This window comes from Pelophylax lessonae, assembly GCF_965119305.1.
Source record: "Pelophylax lessonae genome assembly, chromosome: 8".
Taxonomy (NCBI): Eukaryota; Metazoa; Chordata; class Amphibia; order Anura; family Ranidae; genus Pelophylax; species Pelophylax lessonae.
Window position 1 is genome coordinate 84,311,488 of NC_138775.1, and position 25,415 is coordinate 84,336,902.

At 39.9% G+C, this 25,415-nt stretch overlaps 1 protein-coding gene across 1 annotated transcript in view; it reads right to left on the reverse strand.

Moving 5' to 3' along the window:
* The window catches only part of LOC309562155 (inter-alpha-trypsin inhibitor heavy chain H3-like), a gene marked incomplete at both ends in the record, with an annotated part of 120,217 nt that overhangs the window by 9,344 nt on the left and 85,458 nt on the right, over positions 1 to 25,415 (reverse strand). The window contains 8 exons of the mRNA XM_082266278.1: positions 785 to 896; positions 4,344 to 4,516; positions 6,125 to 6,329; positions 7,387 to 7,500; positions 9,454 to 9,489; positions 12,769 to 12,801; positions 15,589 to 15,621; positions 25,134 to 25,294. Coding sequence (XP_082122404.1) covers positions 785 to 896; positions 4,344 to 4,516; positions 6,125 to 6,329; positions 7,387 to 7,500; positions 9,454 to 9,489; positions 12,769 to 12,801; positions 15,589 to 15,621; positions 25,134 to 25,294 — 867 coding nt within the window. The remainder of the gene's footprint in view (positions 1 to 784; positions 897 to 4,343; positions 4,517 to 6,124; positions 6,330 to 7,386; positions 7,501 to 9,453; positions 9,490 to 12,768; positions 12,802 to 15,588; positions 15,622 to 25,133; positions 25,295 to 25,415) is intronic.

The window sequence follows — 25,415 nt, forward strand, 5'->3', positions numbered from 1 at the left end:
GGCGTGCTTCTAACTGTAAAGGGGTGTGGCTAGTGGTGTAACAACAGAGACATACGATCCTACATAGCAGGACCGTATGATCTCTGTTCTTACACAGGGGAGAATGACAGGCGGCTTTGTTTACATTAGCCACCTGCCTTTCTCCCTTTCCCCGGGGAGATTGCGAGTGACCGGCAGACATCGGGTCCGCCGGTCACTTGCGCGGATTGCTTAGGAACGAGCGGGGGCGGTAGCGCGCGCTCGCTCACCCCCTAGAGCCTCACAGGCGAGCGACGTAGTACTACGTCACTTTGCCTGTGAGGGGCTGACCGCCGCAGTAAATAGTCGTGCGGCGGTCGGCAAGCGGTTAAATAGACTTAGAGTAATGTCCACGAACCTTTTTTATTCAGCCAGGAAGCTGAACAAAAAAAATCTAACAGAATCCTTCATTCAAATTAAACAGTGTGGATGGACGAATCTCCTGCTATGGCAATTGTGTTCTGACAGCCGGCACCACCGTCAAAATATCTAAACAGCACATGCATCCTAATGGATATAGGCACCGTTCAGCTGACAAATTTCCATGAAGGTCCTTCAACTTTTCAGTCGGACGTTGGGCTGAGTAGTGCTGACAGGACCGCCCACTGATCGAATTGTAGACAATTTGTTAGGAACCAGCTGAAATTCACTTACTGTATGGTCTGTAAGTCTGTCATTTCTATTTGAAAAAAGTTTGCTATTGGGTTGGAATATGGTAGTGTTCCTCAGAAACACCATTAAGCATTCTATGTACTGATTTCTTTACCTTGTCACAGTTAGCAGTTTATTCTTTACTTTCATGGTGGCATCTGGTTTGCTGGGGTCATCGGTGCTATGAATATCAGAAATTTCATAGTCTACTCCATGAAAAAATTGTCCTTTTGGATTAAACAGAATATTTAACTTCAGAAATCACTCTGAAACTCTTTCAGAAAATATATCATAATTCATATGACAGTATTCATATAATCCATAGACTGGATTAGCAGGGAACTTTCATTCATTAAACCTTTTCAGATAGGCTTTTTCACCACTTAATCGGGGATGATTTCACAGGTAGGTGAAAGGATACGGACAGTACGTGTTCACTCTGCCCACTATATAATAATGTACACTATATTACCAAAAGTATGGGGGCGCCTGCCTTCACACAGATATGAAATTTAATGTCATCCCAGTCCCAGTCAATATTGAGCTAGCCCACCCTCTCCAGCATTAACAGCTTCAACTCTTCTGGAAAGGCTGTTCACAAGGTTTAGGAGTGTGTCTATGGGAATGTTTGAAAATTCTTCCAGAAGCGCATTTGTGAGGTCAGGCACTGATGTTGGATGAGAAGGCCTGGTTCGCAGACTCCGCTCTAATTCATCCCAAAGATGTTCTATTAGGTTCAGGTTAGGACTCTGTGCAGGCTGTCAAGTTCCTCCACCCCAAACTCGCTCATCCATGTCTTTATGGACCCTTTTTTTGTGCACTGGTGCGCAGTCATGTTGGAACAGGAAAGGGCCATCCTCAAACTGTTCCCACAAAGTTGGGAGCATAACATTGTCCAAAATGTCTTGGTATGCGGACTCCTTAAGAGTTCCCTTTACTGGAACTAAGGGGCCAAGCCCAACCCCTGAAAAACAACCCCACACTATAATCCCCCCTCCACCAAGTTATTTTGACCAGTGCACAAAGAAAGGTCCATAAAGACATGGATGAGCGAGTTTGGGGGGGAAGGAACTTGACTGACGGCACAGTCCTAAGTCCTAACCTCAACCTGATAGAATACCTTTGGGATGAATTAGAGTGGAGACTGGGAGCCAGAGCTTTTCTTCCAACATCAGTGCCTGACCTCACAAATGCGCTTCTGGAAGAATGGTCAAACATTCTCATAGACACACTCCTAAACCTTGTGGACAGCCTTCCTAGAATAGTTGAAGCTGTTATTGGTGCAAAGGGTGGGCCAACTCAATTTTGAACCCCACGGACTAAGACTGGCATGCCACTAAAGTTCATGCATGTGTTAAGGAAGGCATTCCAATACGTTTGACAATATATTATATGTAAAATACTATGACCAGGATTAACACTGGCTGAATGCAACAGCATGTTGCGTTCACACTAATGCAGATTTCCCCGCATCCAATTTGCATGACAGGAGAGTGTGACCAGTTCTCAATGTAGCCAGTTCACACAGCTCTGGGGTGGCCGGGGAGTGTGCTGAAAAAGGATCCTGTGGGTCTTTGGCTCAGTTTTAGGAGCGAATACAGGCTAAAATTTGGACCTGCTTCTCATCTGAAACAGTGAACAGACACGCACAGGACCCCAGGCACGAACCCGCGGCCACATCAGTGTGAACCCGGCCTAAAGAAGAATGCCGCTATATGCTTAGCTACTTAACATAACCACAGTTTTCAGAAAACGTATAACTAAACTTACATGGCTAACATGTATTTAATTTAATTGTACTGTCTGCCCTTATGTTGTAAAGTGCTGTGCAAACTGTTGGCGCTATATAAATCCTATATAGTAATAATAATAATAATAATGACATAACATATGAAAAAAAAAAAAAAAAAACATATATATATATATATATATATATACACATACACACACATACACACACACATACAGTAAATGATAGTGAGGTTTTTTAAAGACTTAAGCTTTAGTTATCTTGCTAACCTGTATTTATAGGGATCTTTCCCACTTTTATTCACACTGAAGCCGCTTGAAGAAGGTGTTAACTTTGCAGAGGTGTTTTCAACTTTACACAGATACTAAAAAATGTTTCTTCTTTCCAGAAGGGCTGCATTTTGCTGAAGGCCATAGCAGTCACTTACTTTTTGAGAGCTCCACCCTTTTCCTTGAGGCTTATACACATGGGCAGAAAATTGGATGAAATCGGTCAGTTCTGCAGGAACTTGCCGACTCGGCCCATGTGTACGACCCGCTTCTGTTGAAATGTTGGAAAACCAGCATCTAGCCTGCACCCGATCAGTGTTGGCAGCCAATGGTCACCAGCACTGATCAGTGTGTTCTGGAAGGGGGGCATTCCCCTGTCAGAATACAATAGCACGGCGGGAAAGATTAACGCACTAACATCACTTGTGTTAGTACGCAAATCTAGGTTTTTTTTTTTTTTAGCCTGCTGGGTTGAATAAAAAAAAAAAAACACTTCTAGTATGTACCTGGTTTTAGTCTCACAAACTATATGTCACTTTCTGAAATTAAAATGTGTGCATTTCCAGTCTTGATTTTATGTCTTGAGTCAGCTATAGGGGAAGCCTGCAGTAGCGGACAGTGCTTGAGGCTCATAGTGCTGCTGCTGCTGAAGTAGAAAGGTGAGAAAATCAGGAAGATATGATAAAACACTATTCTTGTAAGTTAAACTCTTCTGTGTCTCTTTGGCAGCAGAGTTTGTTCTGACACCTCTCCTGCTCTTCTTTTCTTCCTCACTACTCTACTCTTCCTTCAGCACAGCCTTTGTCAATCCTGTTACTTGCGCCCCTTATCAGCAGCAGTAAATCTTGAGGCTGTCAGAAGATTGGCCTCTAGTGAGATGTACTCACTGCTCTGATTTTCGGCACAGTGCAGAGAATACAGGACAACTGAGGCTGCGCAGAGCGGAGTGCATTACTGGATTTTAAACACTATAGGCATTTATTTTAGTTTTTTACATAGCTATACCTGCAAAAAGGCCAGCATGAAGTGATCAGTCGGGACTTATTTTGCTGAATAAAAGTTTACTTTAATTAACATTTTGGTGAAAGTAGCAATATCAACTTTTAAAATAAATGTAACATCAATTTAATTTTTTATACCCAACATTTTGGAATACTCCAAAAATATGTACCTAGACAGTCATAGTATCCCTGCCCCCTATTGGAATTTAAAAAATAAGCATTTGCTTTTTATCTATTTTTTGGAATAAATCCACAAAAGAGAAAACACTGAATCAAGAGTTAACCTAATGTGCTGTTTGACCATATCACTCAACCACAGGTTTACAGGTTTACAGCAGATACTTTTTGCCATTACATGAAAGAAGGAAAAACTATTGACACCTGAAAACAAGGACTGCTTATGCTAGTACTGTGCCTCTATAAACTAGGCACATGTTGAATGATTTGTGTATGATTTGTGTATTGGTGTTGGTATGTAGTTGCTGCTTCTCATTAATATGTTATAATTGGGTGGTCTTTTCAGCTATTTTAACATATATTTGCTGGTTTTGTTCCTTTAGTTTACTACATTTTCCACAGCAATTTGGCTACTGCTGTAGCGATCAAGACAATCAACATATAAGAAGCTGTGGAACAGAACAAACAGTGCCTTACCTAACAGTCCATGGACTCCTTCAGAAAATGCATGGTCATTCAGAGTGTAGAATCCCAAGTAATCTCTGTGTACAGGATTGTTTTCCCAAACTTTATGGAGAACAATTACAAATGTTGCCCCTTCTCCAAAAGAAAACTTTACACTCTCCTTATTACTGATTGCAAAGTTAAATCTGCAAATATAAAAAAGGCATAACAATAAGCATGTGCATTTTAAAAACTCGAGGACAGCATCCAAACCAGCTCCCACCCCCCGCCCCCCCCAAAAAACCCCCCAAAAAACAACATGACCTGCTTTAAACCTGCTTTAGCAATGCCAGCACTATTAGCTCTCTAAAATGAACCTCCTGAGCCCGCTGTAATTGTAGAAGTTGTAGGCATCCTCTTTAGCTCTGGATATTACATTATAGCACAAACAATGGAGCTGCGGGAGATGCCTGGGAACCTTGCAGTTACAGTTGGTCTGGGAGCCAAAAAGGGAATTACCTTCTTACACTAGAGGTAGACTCGGAGAACTTATTAGACTTTTTAAACATGGTGATCTTTTGAGAGATGGTAGTTTCTTGTGCCAGCAGAATTTGGGGATATGGTAGGATTGAGTAATATGGCAGTCTCTTGTGACTGCAATATGTAGAAACATGCCAGCCTGTGGTCTCTGGTAACATGACAGTCTCTTGTAAAATTGCAGTCTTTTGTAACTTAGCAATTTATAGTGACATTGAAGTCCTTTGTGGCTGAAATCTATGATAACATGGCAGTTTCCTAGAACATCACAGTCTGTTTTGGAAGCATTCTCTTGTAACATTGGAGTCTTCATTTGTGTATATACATGTAAGTATGAGTACATGCATGAATGGGTAAATGCATCCTAAAAATGTGTGTGTATATGCTGTGTATATATATATATATATATATATATATATATATGTCAACATTATAAACATATGAATGTGTATATAAACTTATTTATTCTGGTGTTTAACACCTACACAAATGTGTGCTTCTTCTTTGACCATTGTATGAGTATATATGGGGCCATAAAAAATTGTTGAGTTTCATTTTGGAGTCCAGCAGCAGAATAGTTGAGCAACAGTGACTTCTGGCTCAATTCAGAAAGCTTTAATACAGGATAAGAAGTTCTATTTTCAGCCACGTGACTGTACGTTTCAAATCTCATTAGACTTAGCTGCAAATAACTGTCACTTTTTTGAAACTGAGGATTCTTATTCTGATGTGTTACCTTGTGAATTGATCCTTTAGTGTCTATAAAAAGATTTAAGATCTATTTACCAAAGTGCATACTGTACGTCATGTGTGTCTATTAGACCCCCAGATCTCCCTTCTGCCTTCAAAAGCATCTGATCAAACTTGGATCAGTTTGATCAGATGCTTTAAAAGCCTTGTGATAGCATGGGTCGTGACAGGTCCTCTTTATGGAGACATCTGGGATCTATTAGACCCCAGATCTCTCCTCTGCCCTCAAAAGCATATGGTCAAACTGGAGTAGGGGAAACCACCTTCCCCCACATGTAAAAGTGATCTGGTGGCTGTATAGCTACTCAGATCACTTTTACAATAAATAGCTTCTTTTTTTTTGTTTTGGATAAAGCAGGGAAGGGTTAGAACCTCTATCAAGTTTTAACTGTTATACAGACCCAGTTAGAGAGATTTAACCTCACTCCCAGCCCTGCTGAAAACATTTTACCAGACAGGAAAAAGCCAATCTGTCCATAAATAAAAATTGTTTGGCTTCACATACACAGTTGGAGCCAGATACATACCCCTTTTGGTCTACTGTGACTGTGTCCAGCCATGAGAATGTTGTCTGGTTGTCACCATCTATGACAGTGATTGCATCTGTGGTCACTTCAATTCTCAGGTTTACTATCTTGTTTACAATACCCAGTTTTCCAAAATAGGTTTCGATCGATTGTACACTCTTATTTGTTGTCTTATCACCTATGAGTTCTCCATTCACAGCAAAACCTTAAAAAGAAGATCTATTATAAGTACACATGCATGTGGGAAATCTAATAACACAGAAGGATTTTTTTTTATTTTAGTTGGCTGAAATTTAGCTTTAAGGCATAACTATGCACAATCAGATAGTCACACATTCTGAAAGTGGAACTAATCATCCTATCCTTGCAGCAGCCAAGAACAGTACCATCTTAGCTCCTATTTTATTCTGCAGTTGCAATAGTGCTGCATATATAGTCAGAAATTTGAGAGCTAGAAAACCCGGCTGAAAGTTTACATAAGTATGTTGACAACTGTGACAGTTATCACCAGAGTCATGTCTTGAATGCAGCATACACTGCACATGTGCTAGTGGGCACTGTGGAGATTCATTCACAAAGTCCAAAACAGATTACTGCAGTCAGGTTCTGTTGTTCTCAGTATTCTCAGCAGTAACCTGACAGCCTTCTAGTCGTTCTAATATAAATGCAAAGCAGGTGCCCTGTGTTTTTCATTAGTAGGCTGGAAGGCTCCCAGTTATTTCTGGGAGGGGGGACATGGGTGAGCTGGGATTGCCAATTTGAAGATTCATTTTTCCACAGTGCCTTCAGCTACAGAGATCAGTGAGGGCTAGCTTATAAGCTTACTTAGGCTAGGTTCACATATGGGTGATTATGCAAGCATTCTTGACCTGCGGGCAAAACCTGCAGCTCTTTAGCAGACACAGAGGTGTGTAATTAATTCTTAATAGCCTCCTCACGCTTTGGAAAAACCCTTTTGCGAGTGCGAAACTGCATGGTGCCGCAATAACATGTGATTCCATGTGGCATGTTTTAAAAAAAGGGTCTGAAACTTTTTTGCTCACATTTCTTATGGGTACAGCAAGCCTATTCAAATGAGTGGACTGCTATACCTGTAACGTGTGCGTTCAAGTGTAAACCTAGACTTACTGCTTGTAAAGAATATGTACGTACTGTACTTTAATGCCCTGGCCTCTGTTGGATTTACTCTGGTCATATTAACAAAGACACTAATATTTAAATGATACAAAACAATAATCTTCAGTTATTGGCCCGTACAATACCTTGCTTTCTGTCTATTATAAGATTCAGAAGTACACCTGGATTCTCTTGTATATTAAAGCACAAAGCATCATTGTTGCGTGGATCAGCAATGACAAAGTGAGGGTCTGAGTCCACTGTAATCAGAAATAAAAAATACTTTTAGACATATTGTCGGTAAAATTCAGTATTTTTTTTATATTTTTTAAAAAAAAACTATTTATATCAATTACCTTTTTTGCAGTGCATTGCAAAAAATGTTGTATGCTGCGTTTTAGGTAGAAATATCTATATTTTTCATACAAGCCAATTAAATCCTTAAGGCATTTGTATGTCAGTGTTTTTAATTAAGTACATATTACAACATGTATTTTTTTTATTTGATTATCATTCAAAGGTTTTTGCCAGGAAACAACATATCGACTGAAGTTGCAAAGCACTTAATATCCAGAATGAGTAAAGTCAAATAGAAAAACGACCCTGCATACATGTACAGTCAGGTCCATAAATATTGCGATATCGATACAATTCTAATCTTTTTGGCTCTATACACCACCACAATGAATTTGAAATGAAACAAATATTATGTGCTTTAACTGCAGACTTTTAGCTTTAATTTGAGGGTATTTACATCCAAATCAGGTGAACGGAGTAGGAATTACAACAGTTTGTATATGTGCCTCCCACTTTTTAAGGGACCAAAAGTAATGGGACAATTGGCTGCTCAGTTGTTCCACGGCCAAGTGTGTGTTATTCCCTCATTATCCCATTTACAAGGAGCAGATAAAAGTTCCAAAGTTCATTTCAAGTGTGCTATTTGCATTTGGAATCTGTTGCTGTCAACTCTCAATATGAGATCCAAAGAGCTGTCACTATCAGGGAAGCAAGCCATCATTAGGCTGAAAAAACAAAACAAACCCATCAGAGAGATAGTAAAAACATTAGGTGTGGCCAAATCAACTGTTTGGAACATCCTTAAAAAGAAAGAACGCACCGGTGAGCTCAGCAACACCAAAAGACCCGGAAGACCATGGAAAACAACTGTGGTGGATGACCAAAGAATTCTTTGCCTGGTGAAGAAAAGACCCTTCACAACAGTTGGCCAGATCAAGAACACTATTTATTGATGATGTGACTGCTGACAAAAGTAGCAGGATGAATTCTGAAGTGTTTCAGGCAATATTATCTGCTCATATTCAGCCAAATGCTTCAGAACTCATCGGACGGCGCTTCACAGTGCAGATGGACAATGAACCGAAGCATAATGCGAAAGCAACCAAAGAGTTTTTTAAGTGAAAGAAGTGGAATGTTATGCAATGGCCAAGTCAATCACCTGACCTGAATCTGATTGAGTATGCATTTCACTTGCTGAAGACAAAACTGAAGGGAAAATGCCCCAAGAACAAGCAGGAACTGAAGACAGTTGCAGTAGAGGCCTGGCAGAGCATCACCAGGGATGAAACCCAGCGTCTGGTGATGTCTATGCATTCCAGACTTCAGGCTGTAATTGACTGCAAAGGATTTGCAACCAAGTATTAAAAAGTGAAATATTGGTTTATGATTGTTAATCTGTCCCATTACTTTTGATCTCTTAAAAAATGGGAGGCACATATACAAACTGTTGTAATTCCTACACCGTTCACCTGATTTGGATGTAAATACCCTCAAATTAAAGCTGAAAGTCTTCAGTTAAAGCACATCTTGTTTGTTTCATTTCAAATCCATTGTGGTGGTATATAGAGCCACAACGATTAGAATTGTGTTGATGTCCCAATATTTATGGACTTGACTGTATCGGTACATAATATAAGATGATGTAAAAAAGTACCCCCCAAAACTCTTCAGCACCCAGGGGACGGGAAAATGATCAGGTGCATTCACAAATCTGATGAACATTGGTTTTCATTTGCTTTTTATAAAGGAGTTGAGAGGGGTATCACTAAAGTATAGGTAAGGAAATGTATGGGTACTGGGCATGTGGGATTAGAACAGTACTAATAACATTTTGGAAAATACAGTTTCCTAAAAACTAGTGACACCACTGCTTTCCAGTGAAGTAGTGGTTTGAAAAGATGGGGAAAAAAACATACCCCAGTTTCTTACACCATAGTTTCGAATTTGCTGTGCTGTAAATCAAAATATCACAGATGAATTCATAATTGCATTATACAACTTTACATTTATTTTTAAATTAAATTAATTGTAATAACTACTAATAAAAAAAATGCTAACAATGTCACGACTGGTGACGCCATAACCCAGTGACCAGCATAATTTTAATGGTGCATATTGTTGTATGCAATCAAATATATTTACATTTGTATTTTGCACACTTTTGCAAATCGGAAACGACAAGCAAAGACCAGATTTACAAATGGACCTCCTAAATAAAAATGTTGCAAAATAACTGTCTCAGCAACTCTTTACATTTTCTTACCTGTCCTAGTAAGAAGAAAAGGGAGAAGCTAATTGGCTGCTATGCACTAACAAAAAGGGCTTTTTTTTGACGGTCTGTCACAGGACGCTGTACTGCATCACACACCATAAACACTGATTTGTGACACCAAATAGTTCCATTACAAAGATATAAATGTAATGCCTGGAATGCACAGGTAATACAAAAATTAAGCCATTTAAAGGAGTTGTAGTCAGAAGCTTTTTTATCTTAATGCATTCTATGCATGAGGATAAAAAGCCTTCTGTGTGTAGCAGCCTCCCTAACACTTACCTGAGCTCCATCTCTATCCAGCGATGTCCACAAGTTCCTTGGCTCTCCCTCCTGATTGGCTAAGACACAGCTGCAACGACATTGGCTCCCACGGCTGTCAATCAAAGTCAGTTAGCCAATCAGGAGAGAGAGGGGGCAGGGCCAAATGGCAGCTCCGTGTCTGAATGGACACACAGAGCTGCAGCTCGGCTCGGGTGCCCCCATAGCAAGCTGTTTACTGTGGGGGCACTCAACAGGAGGGACGGGCCAGAATAGCCAAAGAGGGACCCAAGAAGAGGAGGATCTGCGCTGCTCTGTGCAAAACAACTGCACAGAGGAGGTAAGTATAACATATCTGTTATTTAAAAACTTTAGTTATTTTAAAGACTTTACAATCACTTTAATGTTGCAGACCTTTTGGGGTTTATTTTAAAATGGGCTAAAAGTCCAAACAGTTCTGTTTCAGACACTGTGATAAAAGTGGTAGTAACCCCAAAACCAACTTACATTGCAGCTTATAATCATTTGCTGTAGTGGGTGCATTAGTTTTCTTTTTTTTTTAGTTTTTTTTCCCCTCTGTTTTCATCTGGTGATCTGGCCGGTAACACACCTCCTGTATTACAATGCCCCCCCCCCCCCACTCTGGATGAAGAAGCATAAGGAAGCACACCTTCGTACAGCAGCATTTTTCATCTGGGGGGAGGGGAGTGTTAGAAGAACTAGCAGATTTAAACCTGATCATTGTAAGCACCACTTTCAGTGGTGAATGGCTTGTCTTATCCCTGTACCTGACACATTTGCAAGAGAACTTGTTCTTTTTAAAAACAACAGACTACCAGGTGAAAATAGAAAAAATAAACCCTTAAAAAACAAATCTAATATAGCCATCATATCTAAGAATTGACAAGCCGCGATATAATAAATGTTTTCTTTTGGGTTTAATACCACTTTAAACTTTGCATCTTCTAAATATATTCTGGGAATATCAAAACAAAGGGTGTGCAAAACACCCTTACAACCGCTTTAAAGTGTACAGTATGTTTAATGACCACTTTTTTTTTTTTTTTAGCTCTGCTAGAGTTGGTGGCGATAAAACCCCTATTGGTTCATTTTACTGCTTGTGTCCTGCTGGGGAGATAATCCTTCACTACTTGTCCTAGAGATACAGCAGAAAGTGAAATAAAGTCTCTGCATAGTGAGTGTAATTCTCCTCTTGGATAGTGTCCCCATTGAAAGGTATCCCCTTACCCCATGTTCTACTGCCAATTCTAAATTTTGGGATTTCCCATCCCTTTCTGTTCTGGTGACAATGGCTACCAGGAAAAATACGGTCAATCTCCACAGTATTGACACTGACAGCAAAACCTAACATGGGTTCGAACCCTTCCATGCTTTATCCAGAACTGGAAGAAAAAACTTTGACTCCAAATACATTTTAACCACATAACGACCGGTGGGCGGCGCGTGCGCACCGCCGGAGGCTCACTCCTGCTGTGTTCAGTCACAGCGGGAGTCGGGCCAGGGGAGGAGCAGCGGTGATCGCCGCTGCTCTTCCCCGATCGTCGGGGAATCGAGTGTAAACAGAGCGGGCGGATCTCCTAAGTGACAGGCAGGGTCAGATTGTAGGGTTCAGCATAGCTGAACATGCAATCTGTCCCTGTGTCACTCAGTCACCTCCCCCCACACATGTCAGTAAGGCATACATTAACCCCTACCTCTCCAATAAAGTTAACCCCTTCCCTGCCAGTGTAATTTTTACAGTAACAGTGCATATGTATAGCACTGATTACTGTAGTAATGTCACTGGTACCCCCAAAAGTGTCAAAAATGTCAGTCAAGGGTCCGATCTGTCTGCCGCAATGTCGCAGTCCTGCAAAAAAAATTGCAGATCGCCACCATCACTCACACACACACAAAAAAAAACCACCAAAAATGACAGAAATCTTTCCCTTAGTTAGTAAACGCAATAACTTTTGCTCAAACCAATCAAAATACGCTTATTGCGATTTTTTTTACCAAAAATTTGTAGCAGAAAACAAATTGGCCAAAAATGATAAAAAATTTTGATTTTTACATTTTTTTGGGGGGAATTTCATATATAAAAATGTGAAAAATATTGTTATTTTTTCAAAATTTTCGCTCTTTTTTTGTTTATAGCGCAAAAAGTAAAAATCGCACAGGTGATCAAATACCACCAAAAGAAAGCTCTGTTTGTGGGGAAAAAAAGGACGTCAATTTTGTTTGCGTACGGCGTTGCATGACCACGCAATTGTCAGTTAAATTTGCACAGTGCCGAATCGCAAAAAGTGGCCTGGACGTAATGGGCCATACACACTATAAGATTTTCTGAAGACTTTTTTCTTTAGATTTACCAAAACCAGATAATATGAGGTCAAACCTAAACACTTTCAATTTGTATGCAATCTGGCAGGCCCTTGCACTACATAGAAAAGGTAAATCTGAAGGAAAAAGTCTTCAGAAAATCTTATAGCGTGTATGGCCCATAAGACAGCAAAATCCTCCGGTGGTAAGGTGGTTAAGCAAGAAATGGTTGTTATAGGAATATGGGAGCTGCCTTTGATGATTTGTTGTTTAAGGTATATGCTTCAAGGTTACTTATCCTTCTTTAGAGACAAAAGAGTTTTTCTTCTAGTAAAGTGTACAAAACATTCAACAAGTAGTAATAAAAATGACATACCTGGAACTATTGGAGCAACGTAAGCATTTGGAACTGTGAAAAGGGATTTTATTAAATGGTCAAATCATGATAAAAGGTTCAGACCCTGCACCAAACATGCATTGGAAAGGCCAAAATTTTCATCCTAAAACTGCAGGTATAAATCCGTGTACCCAGAACTGGGTTGAGGCTAGTCCTTGTTCCCCAAGCTAAATGGGAAGAGTACGGAGATGAAAGAAAGCCAGGAACTCGATCTTCCGCAATAAATACATTTATTCATCCAGGTGTGGTACAAAATAACACAGGGCTTATACATTTCGGCATGCAGCCCTAATCATAGCCATCATGGCTATGATTAACCACTTGCCAAACACCTGCCATAGTTTTACAGCGGCAGGTTGACTCTGTCCCTTGAAACAATTTACTGTATCTGTACGTCGCTTCGCGGCACCACTAGTGGGGCCGCGTACATTTACCGATTGGCCCACGGAGGGGAGCCAATCAGCAGGTCAGGAGGCTGTTATTACCTCGGGCACCCGCGATCGCTCCCCCTGGAGACAGAATGGCGGTCTGATATTGTAAACACGGTGGACAGCTGTTCTTTCCTCTTATTTAGGAACACGGGTCTCTGTGTTCATGCAGCAAGCCCATCCCCCCCACAGTTATAAAGTATCCCCTAGGGATACACTTAACCCTTTGATCGCCCCTGGTGTTAACCCCTTCCCTGCCAGTGTTATTAGCACAATAACAGTGCATATTTTTAGCACTAATTACTGTAGTAATGTCACTGGTCCCCCCAAAAATGTCAGTTAGGTGTCCGACCTGTCCGCCGCAATGTCACAGTCCCGCTAAAAATCGCTGATTGCTGCCATTACTAGTAAAAAAAAATTAAAATGAAAATTACATAAATCTTTCCCCTAGTTTGTAGACGCAATAACCTTTACACAAACCAATCGATATACACTTCTCGAGATTTTTTTTTACCAAAAATATGTAGCAGAATACAAATTGGCCTAAAATGATGAAAAAGAAATGTATTTTTTTTTTTTTTTGGGAATGTTATATAGCAGAAAGTAAAATATATATATATATATATATATATATATATATATATATTTTTTTTTTTTTTCAGAATTGTCGCTCTTTTTTTGTTTAGAGCCCAAAAAATAAAAAAACTGCAGAGGTGATCAAATGCCACCAAAATAAAGCTCTATTTGTGGGAAAAAAAGGACATCAATTTTATTTGGGTACAGCGTCGCACGACCGTGCAATTGTCAGTTAAAGGAACGCAGTGCCAAATCGCAAAAAAATGGCCTGGTCATTAAGGGGGGTAAAACCTTCCGGTCCAGAAGTGTTTAAGGCTACACTCTGAAACGTGCAAGCCCTGTGTTTTTTTGTACCACACCTGGACTAAGACATTTATTATTGTGGAAGATCGAGCTGCCGGCTTTCTTTCATCAACATGATTGCTCAGGTGCTAGGAGAACACTACAAACTAGTGCACCGACCGCTCACCATCTCGGGGAGTTACTACAGGTGTATTCTACTATATTTAAAAATGGGGAGGGTAGACTTTGATATCCATATTTGATGTAAATGTAATATTATTATTAAATAGTTAGTCCTTTCAGAATTAACCTTAATAAAGGATGCTGGTTCAAAAGGAGCTTGCCCTTTGCTACCCAGGCAGGACTATTTTTTTTTAAATTTTGGATAGCGTAAGGAAGGGTTATAACCACTGCCAGTGTTTGTTGCCATCTGTGTCCCATTGGGCTACTTCACTTCCTGTCCCATAGCCAAAACAGGAAGTGATAGGAAATCACATTAAGGTATTCCTGGTCGTTACCAAGTTCACCATAACCAGCGTCCCCTTTGGAAGATTTATCCTCTATTTCTGTTGTGGGGACAACCCAAATTTTGGGATTTATTTTTTACCATCATTTTCTGTGATAACGTTAAACATGACAAAGAGAGAGGATGAATTGTCTTAACAGAGGCACATGCAGTAATAAAAACTTGACAGGTTTTGTAATCCTTCTCCACTCTACGCAGAACAAACAAGTGTTGCCTTTAGTTACACTATAAGTGGATCTTGCTTTGACATTAAAAGGAACTTGATGATTTAGAAATTTTAGACCTGCCCTTGCTAACTTGCTTTTAAAGTAACAAGGTACAAGGATGTCATCCTTATCCCTCCTTGATTATTTGGTGAGTCATTGATATGCAACAAGTATGTGCATATCCATTAACACTTGACAGTAATAGAAATTTGACAGAAATTCTAAATCTTTCCCAATATTAAAGGGCAATGTTTTCACTATAACAAGCCCCCTTAGTTATTTTACCCAGCCCATGGTATCGCGCTATGGATCAATCATTGACCATGGCAGCAGTGCAATCACTACTATAGATGTTGGTCTGGTCCTATACAAATCACATATCAGCTTTCATGACTTGGGGCTGGTAATTTAGGGAAAATCCAGGAACCAGGTGAATGTTTTCCATGTTATTGCTTTACAGCAATTTATTATGCATATTTTTTAAAGCAAGTACATTTTAAAGACAGTAATAATGCTCAGAGTGGTATAGAAAAAAGTGATGCTCTTGTAAAATATAATCTGATAGTGACAACCAAATTATAGAAAGTCCAATTATTTGAAAAACCTGTATTTATCAGGTATTCCAGATAAAATATATATGGATTTTATACTGTATACCATTTCAGCATTTATACTATTCTTATCTTATAATGTTAAAATATTATTCGATAAAACATAGGAAATAACAGTATTCTCTGCAAAAGTCGACAAATATTCAATAGAGATACTAAAAAATACCTACCTGGAGCTGGTTGTGCAGAGTAAACATTTTCATCTATAAAGAAATAGTTAAATCTTAAAAAGGATAAGCCAGACCCTGCCGCTTACAGTTGTTCAATTTTAGGCACAAAAATTGCCCAAAGCAGGTTAAATCATGGCACCCACAACCGTCTGGGGGTCTTTTACTTAAGCCCCATACACACGTACCGATTGTCGGCCGTAAATATTCGGCCGACGACCGATCGGCCGATTGTAGGCTTGTTAGTATGATGCTTCCGACAGCCGACAGCGCATTTTCGGCCGAACAGAATCTGTCATGCAAGCATTAAAATTTTTGTTGGCCAACACCAGAACGGCCGATTGTTCGCCAGTCAGTACAGATTTTGGCCGACAGACAGCAGATTAGCAAGACCGGGCATGCTCAGAAAAGAAAAAAGACAAGGAAAGTTAACCATCACATGACATCACTTCTGCAGTCAGCTGTTGTTGGCCGACAAAATTCGTGTGCAGTCTTTTGCAGTTTTCAACAGACACTACAGCCCTGGACAAAAGACGGCCGATCCTTCGGCCGACGATCGGTACGTGTGTACGAGGCTTTACTGATCCATGAACTAATGGAGGATGACAGTCTTTGACCTTGTAATAATGTAGATTAGTTCTATAAACCCATTTCTGCATGGAGTATGCTTATTCAGGGTTGCATGGAGGTGGCTAATCTTTGGCACCTGGAGCTGCATGGAAAATAAGTTACTCCCTGACATCCAGAGCTCCATGGAGAAAGCTAGTACTAGCACTTCACAGCTGAGTAGGAAGTATTGTGTCACAGAAGACCAGATGCTATGTACAGCAATTGGAAGTCAGCTGCCTATGGTTTTCTATAGTTTTTCATATAGTAGATGTCTATAATTTAGCCCACAACAACTCACTATGTTGGATGCTTGTTTTGCATTTATTTCAAAGCATTGTGAGCAAGGCCCAATGTGCAAGAATAATGGTGACATGAAGTCCTGCCCCTTCAAATGAACTTCTTTCCCCTACACCTTGCTCTATAGTTCCTACATACTGTAAATGAGGAAGAGTTGAGTAGGGTTGAATGCTAGACTGAGTTTCCTACCACATGGTCTTCATTTTTTATGATACCCCAATTTTCTCAAATTTTACTGGCTCCTACATGCACTAATCGTACTGTGTTCTCCTTTGTGCAACAACATAGTGTATGTTTGGCCATTAAAGTCAAAGTGTTCAATGTAGGATACTTACGTTGTCCTGTGGTGGGTTGAGGATGATGGAAGATATGGAAAGTAAGAAAAAGAAACAAATTACATGTATGACAACTGTAATAATACTATGGCTACAAAGTTAACTATAAAAAAAAAATTATGAACTGTACATGATTGGAAAAACTTTCATTTTTTTATATTTTAGTAGAAAATTTGATACTTAAAAGGTAAAGTATGGCCATAATTTTTTTGCCTATATTTCGCCTATAGGTCACAGAAGTGCAGTAAGTTCAACACTCCTGTGACCCAGATTCACCCGGCAGCGGACTAATGTCTGCTGTCGGCTAATGTCACAAAGCCGGCCTAGACTCTGCAAGGATTCCAACAATAATGTCGGGATTCACCCAGATGCCTGACTGGCAGCTGGCTCAGCCTCTCAGTGTGTCATTGAGAGTCTGAGCCAGCCGCTTCCACCCCCTCCCCAGCCTGGTGCTCCAGTTAACGTTGCAGGGGCAGAGCACAGAACAGTGACTGGACAGTCACTGCTCTGTGCTCAAAGCAGACCTGAGAACTGAGTGATCAGCAGTCTTTGATCTCTCAGTTCTCAGTGTAGAGCCAGCAGGGACAGCTGCAGCATTGGATCGATGCTACATCCACCTAGGTGAGTATGAAGGTTTATCTTGTTGAAATCCCGTAATTCAATCAATGTTTTCTTAGTTTTTGTCTTTGCTGGAGAAAGCTTTCCTTACTTCCTACCCTGGTAAACACTGGAACTGAGAACAAAGCAGTGTATGACAGAAATTCGAACCCTACTCCACTCTATTATAGTAGAACTATGGCATCCAAATATAAATATGTGCTGCAGCATTTTATTATTTACAGTCTCCCTGCAAAGAGCAGTAAATACTTGTTGATTCTGCCAGTGAAGTCCACCTAATACGACTTCATTTGATGGTGTGGCAAAGATGCTACATCACTTCTGAATCCAAAGTAAAGTTGCCACTCTCATGTAGACTATGCCTGATTGAACTACAGTAGGATGAAGTAAATGTTGCAGGGGCAAGGCTATGAACATTGTCACTGCTGATTCAGTGCCCTGTAACTTGTTATTCAGCACTTGATGACACCTAGTTCTGCCCACTGCTTTTTGCATTGACAATACGAACAACCTTTGCTGATGCTGATACACTTCTGCTGTGAGCTGCAGTGTCAGAGGGGAAGCATGTGAGACACAAATGAATGAAAATCTGGCTCAGTCAGGAAGGGCAAAGAGAGAATTTTGCATACTTTATGTGACTTGTGAATCACATAGTAGCTGGCTTTGGTATTTGTTTAGGCCACCTGCTTTCAGCCAAGGTTTCGTGACACCGTAAGGATCCTCCAGAGATTGCCTTGAGCTGTGGCTGATTGATCTCCCATTTGACGGTGCCTGCAGCCTACATAATTACTTGTCCATCACCACCTGGCAGAGCCAGCAGCATTATACCAATAAACATTTCAGCTTGCTTTAAGGGTGGAATTATGACTAGCACTGTAAGGCGGGCATTCCTCCCACTGACCACCAATGCAGGGGACATAACTCCCACTGACCCTAAATAACTCAATTTTGCTAGAGTTTTCTGGGACCTGAATAAATTGCAAGTGTTCCTCTGGGGTAAAAAGGTTGACATAGTGTATACACATGGGTGACCATTGTTACCAAGCAAGGAAAATTATACCAATATAGTTATAGACAGCAACAAAAACTTGAAACAATACTGAGAAGCACTCATGTATTATTTTATATCTCTAAGGAGTAGACTGTTACTCTCATACTTGGAGCCTTGTATCCTAATTTCTTGTTCAGATTATTTTTTTATTGTATTAATAAACGTGTAAAACAAGGAATTAACCACGCTGAAGGAAGCAGAAATACGCAGCAGCAACTTCAAGTGTGACCACACCCTAATGAATACTTGTAAATCAAGTCGCGCTATAATATGATCAATGGAGATGTAAAGTCCATACAGTCCACACAGTGAATGGGGATATAATCCAGGACCAGACTCCCTTAAGGGTGTATGCTTACCAAATTGAGGTAAGATAAAGGCAGACTCTCTAGGTAAATCTTGTCACCTTGACAGTAGATCCAGGCCCACGTAAATGATTACCTCAATGGTCGTTGGATCATGAAAGTAAAGTAAAAAGCGCAATAGCGTAAAACCCAACAAACTAAAAATTAAAGTGATTAAACACCACAGTGTTCATTGAATGATGGGTTAAGTGTAGAATAACCTCCACCAATGTGATTACTCACTGATAGCGGTAAATTAATAAAACGTCATCTGTGACGAAACGTCGTTAGGTCACGGCGTACTGACGTCATCGGATTGCGACCGGAGAGTGCGGACGAGCGGAGCCGTCCGGCCAGCGGCTGCTAACTTTGCTCCTACATTCCTGGTCTTTTGTAAGTTTTTCTGCTTTTATTTAATAAACGTTTTAAATGGTTTTATCCTAGGGGAGCCTTTTTCTCTTCATGTTGGTGAACACCCGCAATATCTCTGGAAACATCTGAGAAACTGCACCCCAGGTCAAGGGTTGGGTCCCTGGATGCTCGATGCACCATACAGGCTTGAATATTATTTCTATTCGGTAAGAGGTGACCCCTACCGGTGTGTATTGATATTGGCTCCGAGTGGTACACTGGATTGTGTTTTGCACATTTGGCTAACCTTTATCCTCACATGGTAAGAGGCGAATCTAGCTGGTGGTGGTTCAGCACGCAACTTTCACATTATCGCCTTTTTTCGCTTTGGCCACTAATTTATTGTTGTCCGGTAAGAGGCGACTTCAGCCGGAGTACGACATATTTATTCATGGTGTTAACCCTTATCACACATTGGTAAGGGGTATCTATGACTTAATTTCTTTTTTTTGCATGGTTTTACCTTTTATTAATTTACCGCTATCAGTGAGTAATCACATTGGTGGAGGTAATTCTACACTTAACCCATCATTCAATGAACACTGTGGTGTTTAATCACTTTAATTTTTAGTTTGTTGGGTTTTACGCTATTGCGTTTTTTACTTTACTTTCATGATGAAACGACCATTGAGGTAATCGTTTACTTGGGCCTGGATCTACTGTCAAGGTGACAAGATTTACCTAGAGAGTCTGCCTTTATCTTACCTCAATTTGGTAAGCATACACCCTTAAGGGAGTCTGGTCCTGGATTATATCCCCATTTACTGTGTGGACTGCATGGACTTTACATCTCCATTGATCATATTATAGCGCGACTTGATTTACAAGTATTAATAAACGTGACAGGTTATAGCCTTCCTTTATGCTAACTAAAAAAAGGAAAAAATATATCAGTATCACTCCTTTGAAACCAAAATCTGTAGACTGATATTCCCCTTTATGGTGTACATTTAATTTCGACAATTAGGAATGTCCAGTGTTGCATGATCCTTGCCAATTGACTGCTCTGTCATTTGACAACTCACAATGCCTACTAATCAATGTGGTTTCTGATCATGTGATCATAATGTCAGCTATGATTAAGGAAAATTGTTTTCCTTTCCTGGATCCTCCTCATGTCAGCCTACTATGGGTCAGTTTAGCCCCTCTGACCCCTTTAGGACAACCTCTAACTAGCCTTTAAAGTGCGGCTGTCTCCCCTAGGAAACTGTTCCCTTACAAGCCTTGCGATGGAGACCTGGGTGGGAAATCCTCGGCTGACATGAGGAAGATCCAGGAAAGGAAAATTACGGTAAGTATGAAAACAATTTTCCTTATTCTTGGACGTCCTCACGTCAGCCTACTATGGGACATACCAAGCAATATTTCAGGAAGGGAGGGAATAAAGACTCCAAAATAACTCAACCTGCTGTCTAAACCTATTTACATGAGAGACAGCCGCAGAAAATCATATGAAGAAGTTCCTCAGAAGGCAGCAAGGTCAGGCCCATTCTTTAGTGGTGAATGAAAGTGTTTACCAGCATACCCCGATGCTTACACTCTACTTCTGCCAACCCCCTGGCCTATATGCACAAGGAACTGCCCTAGTTTTGTGCAATGTGCCATAATTTCTGAAGACAGAGGAAGCCGCGGGTAGCTAGTCAAACTGAACCATCCTGACTGTTCAGGAAGGACTAACCCCTGCCAATGCCATGAAACTCCCCTAAACCCCCTTGGGACACCAAGTGGTCATTCCCTTCGAAAAGACCAAACTGATCCCAAGTAGGATGAAAGGGAAGAATCAGATTGAATTCCTTTTCACATTCTCTCTCTTTAATCGTCTGAAAAGAGTGGTTTCTCAGTTCACTTGGAACGTAGTCCATGGAATGTTGGAACTTGGGAAAAAGCCATCTGGCCAAAAAGACCTAAAAAATACTTTTTTTTTTTTTTAAAGGTGTCCAGAGCGAGGATGAAAAAAGAACAGTTTCCTAGGGGAGACAGCCATACTTTAAAGGCTAGTTAGAGATTGTCCTAAAGGGGTCAGAGGGGCAGAGCTGACCCATAGTAGGCTGACATGAGGAGGTCCAGGAAATAGTAATTACACAGCTTTGTTAGCAAAAACCTATCATTTATTGTGACGCCTGCCAGTAAATGTATTTTTCTTTGCACTTGCTAATCACAGAGAAAAAAATACCTTTTTTTAAAGGAGACTTTTTTTAAGTGCTTTAAAAATAAAATAATAAAAAAACAGTGTCCATTTGTCAACCTATAAAAATAAATCTGAGAAGGATATTTAATAAAACAGTTTACCAAACAAAAACTTTATACTGTATATCTTCAAGGTCTCACGCACATCGGCAGAAATAGCACAGCTTTTGGAGACAGTTTTTTAAATTAATGCTTCTGAATACAATGTGTCCATGCACACGTGGCACTTAGATTTGTATTTTACAGCATTGTTCATGGGCAGACAAAAATGCTCCAAACTTTTATTTGGAAAGGAGCTTACTGGCATAATTTGCGCACATATAAGCATTTAAATGTATTCTAATGGCTAGAATAAATTAATATTCTAGCCAATAGAATGAGTTTGTGCATATACACTTCAGAGCATAGTACGTCCATAGACATTCATAAACTGAGCATTTTTTTAACTGGGTTTTTCTGCTACTTTCTGGCACTTGGCCCATTTGGAAGATTTATTACACTCAATTCGGCCTACTGTTTCATTTTGAGTTTACACGCTTGGGCTAATTACTATAATTAGACCATAATTCGAGGTCTGGCCTATGTGTATGTACTGTATGTATGTACCCTATTCTTAATCTTTGCCATATAGTTAAATAATAATTCATGCATATTTTCTTTATGTACTAGAAGCTCAGGTGCAGAATATTTAAGATTATGAAGCCAGTAAGCCACCACACTCTTTGCAAAGAGGAATAAAACAAAATTTGATGTAAAAAAAAAAAATAGACAATGTATTAACTTAATATTACTTAGGTCACGGCACATCAGCCAAAATTAAGGTGTATTAAAAAAGTTCCATGCTTGCTACAAATTACCTTTCTAGACTCTCATAGGTGCTGCAGTCTAAATTCCTGGCATTCTATATATTGTAATTTCAAGTAAAACAGTAATAAAACTACGTTGATCACGAATATCCTAAAGAATGTCTATGAAAGTTTTCATTTAATTAAATCACAGTATAGCTAGTAATAGTTTAACTGGAATTCTTTAGTAAAGTAAAAGATATTTCACTATTCCTGTGAGTGGTTTCCTCAGTTAAATTTTTTTTGATAGGGTCCATGCACACTGGCTTAAAAATCAATGCTTCTACAAGAGTTTTGTGTTTTGCCTGCAGAAGCAGCTCAATGTTATCCAATGTGTCCTTGCACTTTAGGAGGATTAGAGGCATATTTTAAGCTCAACGTTTAGAGGAAGGAAAAAAACCCTTTATGGTTTGCTTTTTGATTGGAACTTTCTAGCAGAAAAAATGCTAAACTCTCCTAAACTGCCCTAAACTGTACAAAAACGCTTTATATGAGCATTTTTTTCTGCCAGGGGAACTGTCGTTTTTTTTTTTTTTTTTAAGCGGAGTTCCGGCCTCAAAATCGATAAAATCGATTTTGGGCCACCTGCTTGCTAAGGGGAACCTGAAAAAGAAATGGATAATGGTGATTTTTTTTGGCCACTTACCTTATTATAGAAGAAAATATATTCATCTTCCTTCCACTTCCTCCCTCTGCGGCCGCGGCCATGCCGTCACTTCCGGTTTTCAATGATTCCTGGGAGCTGAACATCATCGCTCCCAGGAATTAATGCGCCTGCACCGGCCCCACTCGTCACTTCCGGTGCAGGCACGGTATTCACTGCTAAACAGCTTCTGGGCATGCCCAGAAGCTGTGCAGGGATGCCGCGCTTGCACCGGAAGTGACGAGCGGGGCCGGTGCAGTGCATTGTGGGACTCCGACGTCATGAAGAGGACACGGAAGAGGACACGAAGAGGGACGCTGCGGCTTCAGCTGCCCACACCTGAGATGGCAGCGCTGGAGAATAAATCTTCAAGGTAAGTATTTCTTCTTACAGGTAAGTGCGACCCGGGACAGTTCAGAGGCTATCTATTATGAAATGTACTAGCCCTGACTGTCCCGGGGGTATTTTTAGCTCAAATTGATCCCCGAGGCCGGAACCCCGCTTTAAGCACAGTGTGCATGGAGCCTTACACTGCTGAAGGTCAAATCACCAGGGAAAGGATCTAAAAACAGCCTTACAGTATATCTGACCTACAAGTTTGTTCTCCCATGCTGAGCCATACATTTGCTGAGCAGCTGTTTTATGTTCCCATTGTACATGTCCTTACATTCCTAACTACACTGCAATGCATATGCCAGCCAAGGTTGTATTTGGGTGTTGGTTGTTTAAGCTTCTATGTTCACACTAGCCTGCACAGTAAAATTGCAATTTTTCAGTGTGATCTCTGGAAAGGAGCAGCCCTCCAACACATCACACTGCTTGCTTTTTTCTTTATTTTTTAACTTTATTTAAAGAGTCATGTTGCACTGCAGTACAGGGACATATGGTGCGTTCCGTTCGCTGCGGACAAATGCTGACATTCACATGATGTGGAGAGGAGTGGTCTAATTATCAACAGGCACCGTCCCCTGGGATACATTTGGAAAATAGATGTGACCAGGTTGGTAGACAAGGGGCTACCATGTCCTGGAAATGTGGATTTAATTGTGCCTATATATATATCAACCATAAGAGCAATAAATTGACAAATAAATAGCATTTATTAAAATACAGACAGTACAATATACACAAAATTATTATTATTTTTTTTTTTTTATTTTTTTTAGGAATATAACAGTATATCTGAAATCCATAAACAAAAAAACAGGTCCACTAGCAGATTTTGTTTATTGATTTCAGATAAACTGTTATATTCCTAAAAAAAAAAAAAAAAAAAAAAAAAGAAAAATTGTGTATATTGTACTGTCTGTATTTTAATAAATGCTATTTCTTTGTCAATTCATGGCTCTTATGGTTGATATATATCGACACAATTAAATCCCCATTTCCAGGACATGGTAGCCCCTTGTCTACCAACCTGGTCACACCTATTTTCCAAATGTGAACAAGTCTTATTGTGCTTGAAAAACACAAGGGGGGATTTTTTTGCCACCAACAATAACTGTTAATTCATTCATCAGTAAAAAAAGGCACATCTTTAGTAACAGTTAAGCCCCATGAATGTTCTTGTAAAGTCAAGCTCAAGCCAAATGGCTGTTAAGAAATATATAAAATAAGCAATTTCCATATTAAGGTTGGCCTCACAAATAACTAATAAAGCCTCTAATATCCTGGTTATTCTGGTTACCTTGGATGACTCATCTTATTGGAATGTGAACTGCCTATATGGACAAGCCAGCCCCCTCTCCTTCAGGAATTTGCCATTTTCCTTAAACAGTAATTTTGCTCTGAAGGTGGGCTTGACCATTGCTATATACCCTAGCTAGAACTTGTAGGGTTAGTCTCATCCAGAGCTGCATCATGCAACTTGCAAGCATCTGGTCTGATTACCTGGCCACACCTTTATGGGGGGACTCCGTGTTAAAACAGCATCCTTAGTTAGGTATTTTTGTCATATTTTCTTTATCTGTATCTGTCATTATCTTTAATAAATGTTATACTTTTAAGTATTTGTGTGATCCCTTTGCACATATCAAACATAACCCTAAAAACGTGACAAAACCATTGACCTCCCTTCATGAGGACAATTGCTCTATATTTCCACCAACGCCTGTATTTACCACAGGGCTTTTTATGACTTTGGGTACCCTTTACACTTTATACTTAGAAATGTAACTGCTTCCTATGGTTTGAAAACAGGCATCTTACCCTCCACAAATTTATCAGCAACTAAAGTTTGCGCCTTTTTGTCTTTCTCTTCAGGTTTGGTTACCACCATCGATGTTAGAGGAGTCACAAACTTGAATTTAAGAGAAAGTTCCAGAGCTTGAGCTGTCAGTCTTTCTTTTTCTGACGGATCAGCATATACCCTGTGATTAAAAAATATACATTGATCAGGGTTAATCTGCACAGAAAGATGTGAAATTTGCAGCGCATGTGCACCACTGCACACAGATGTGAATGATACGTGTGCTGTATTAGGAAAGATGT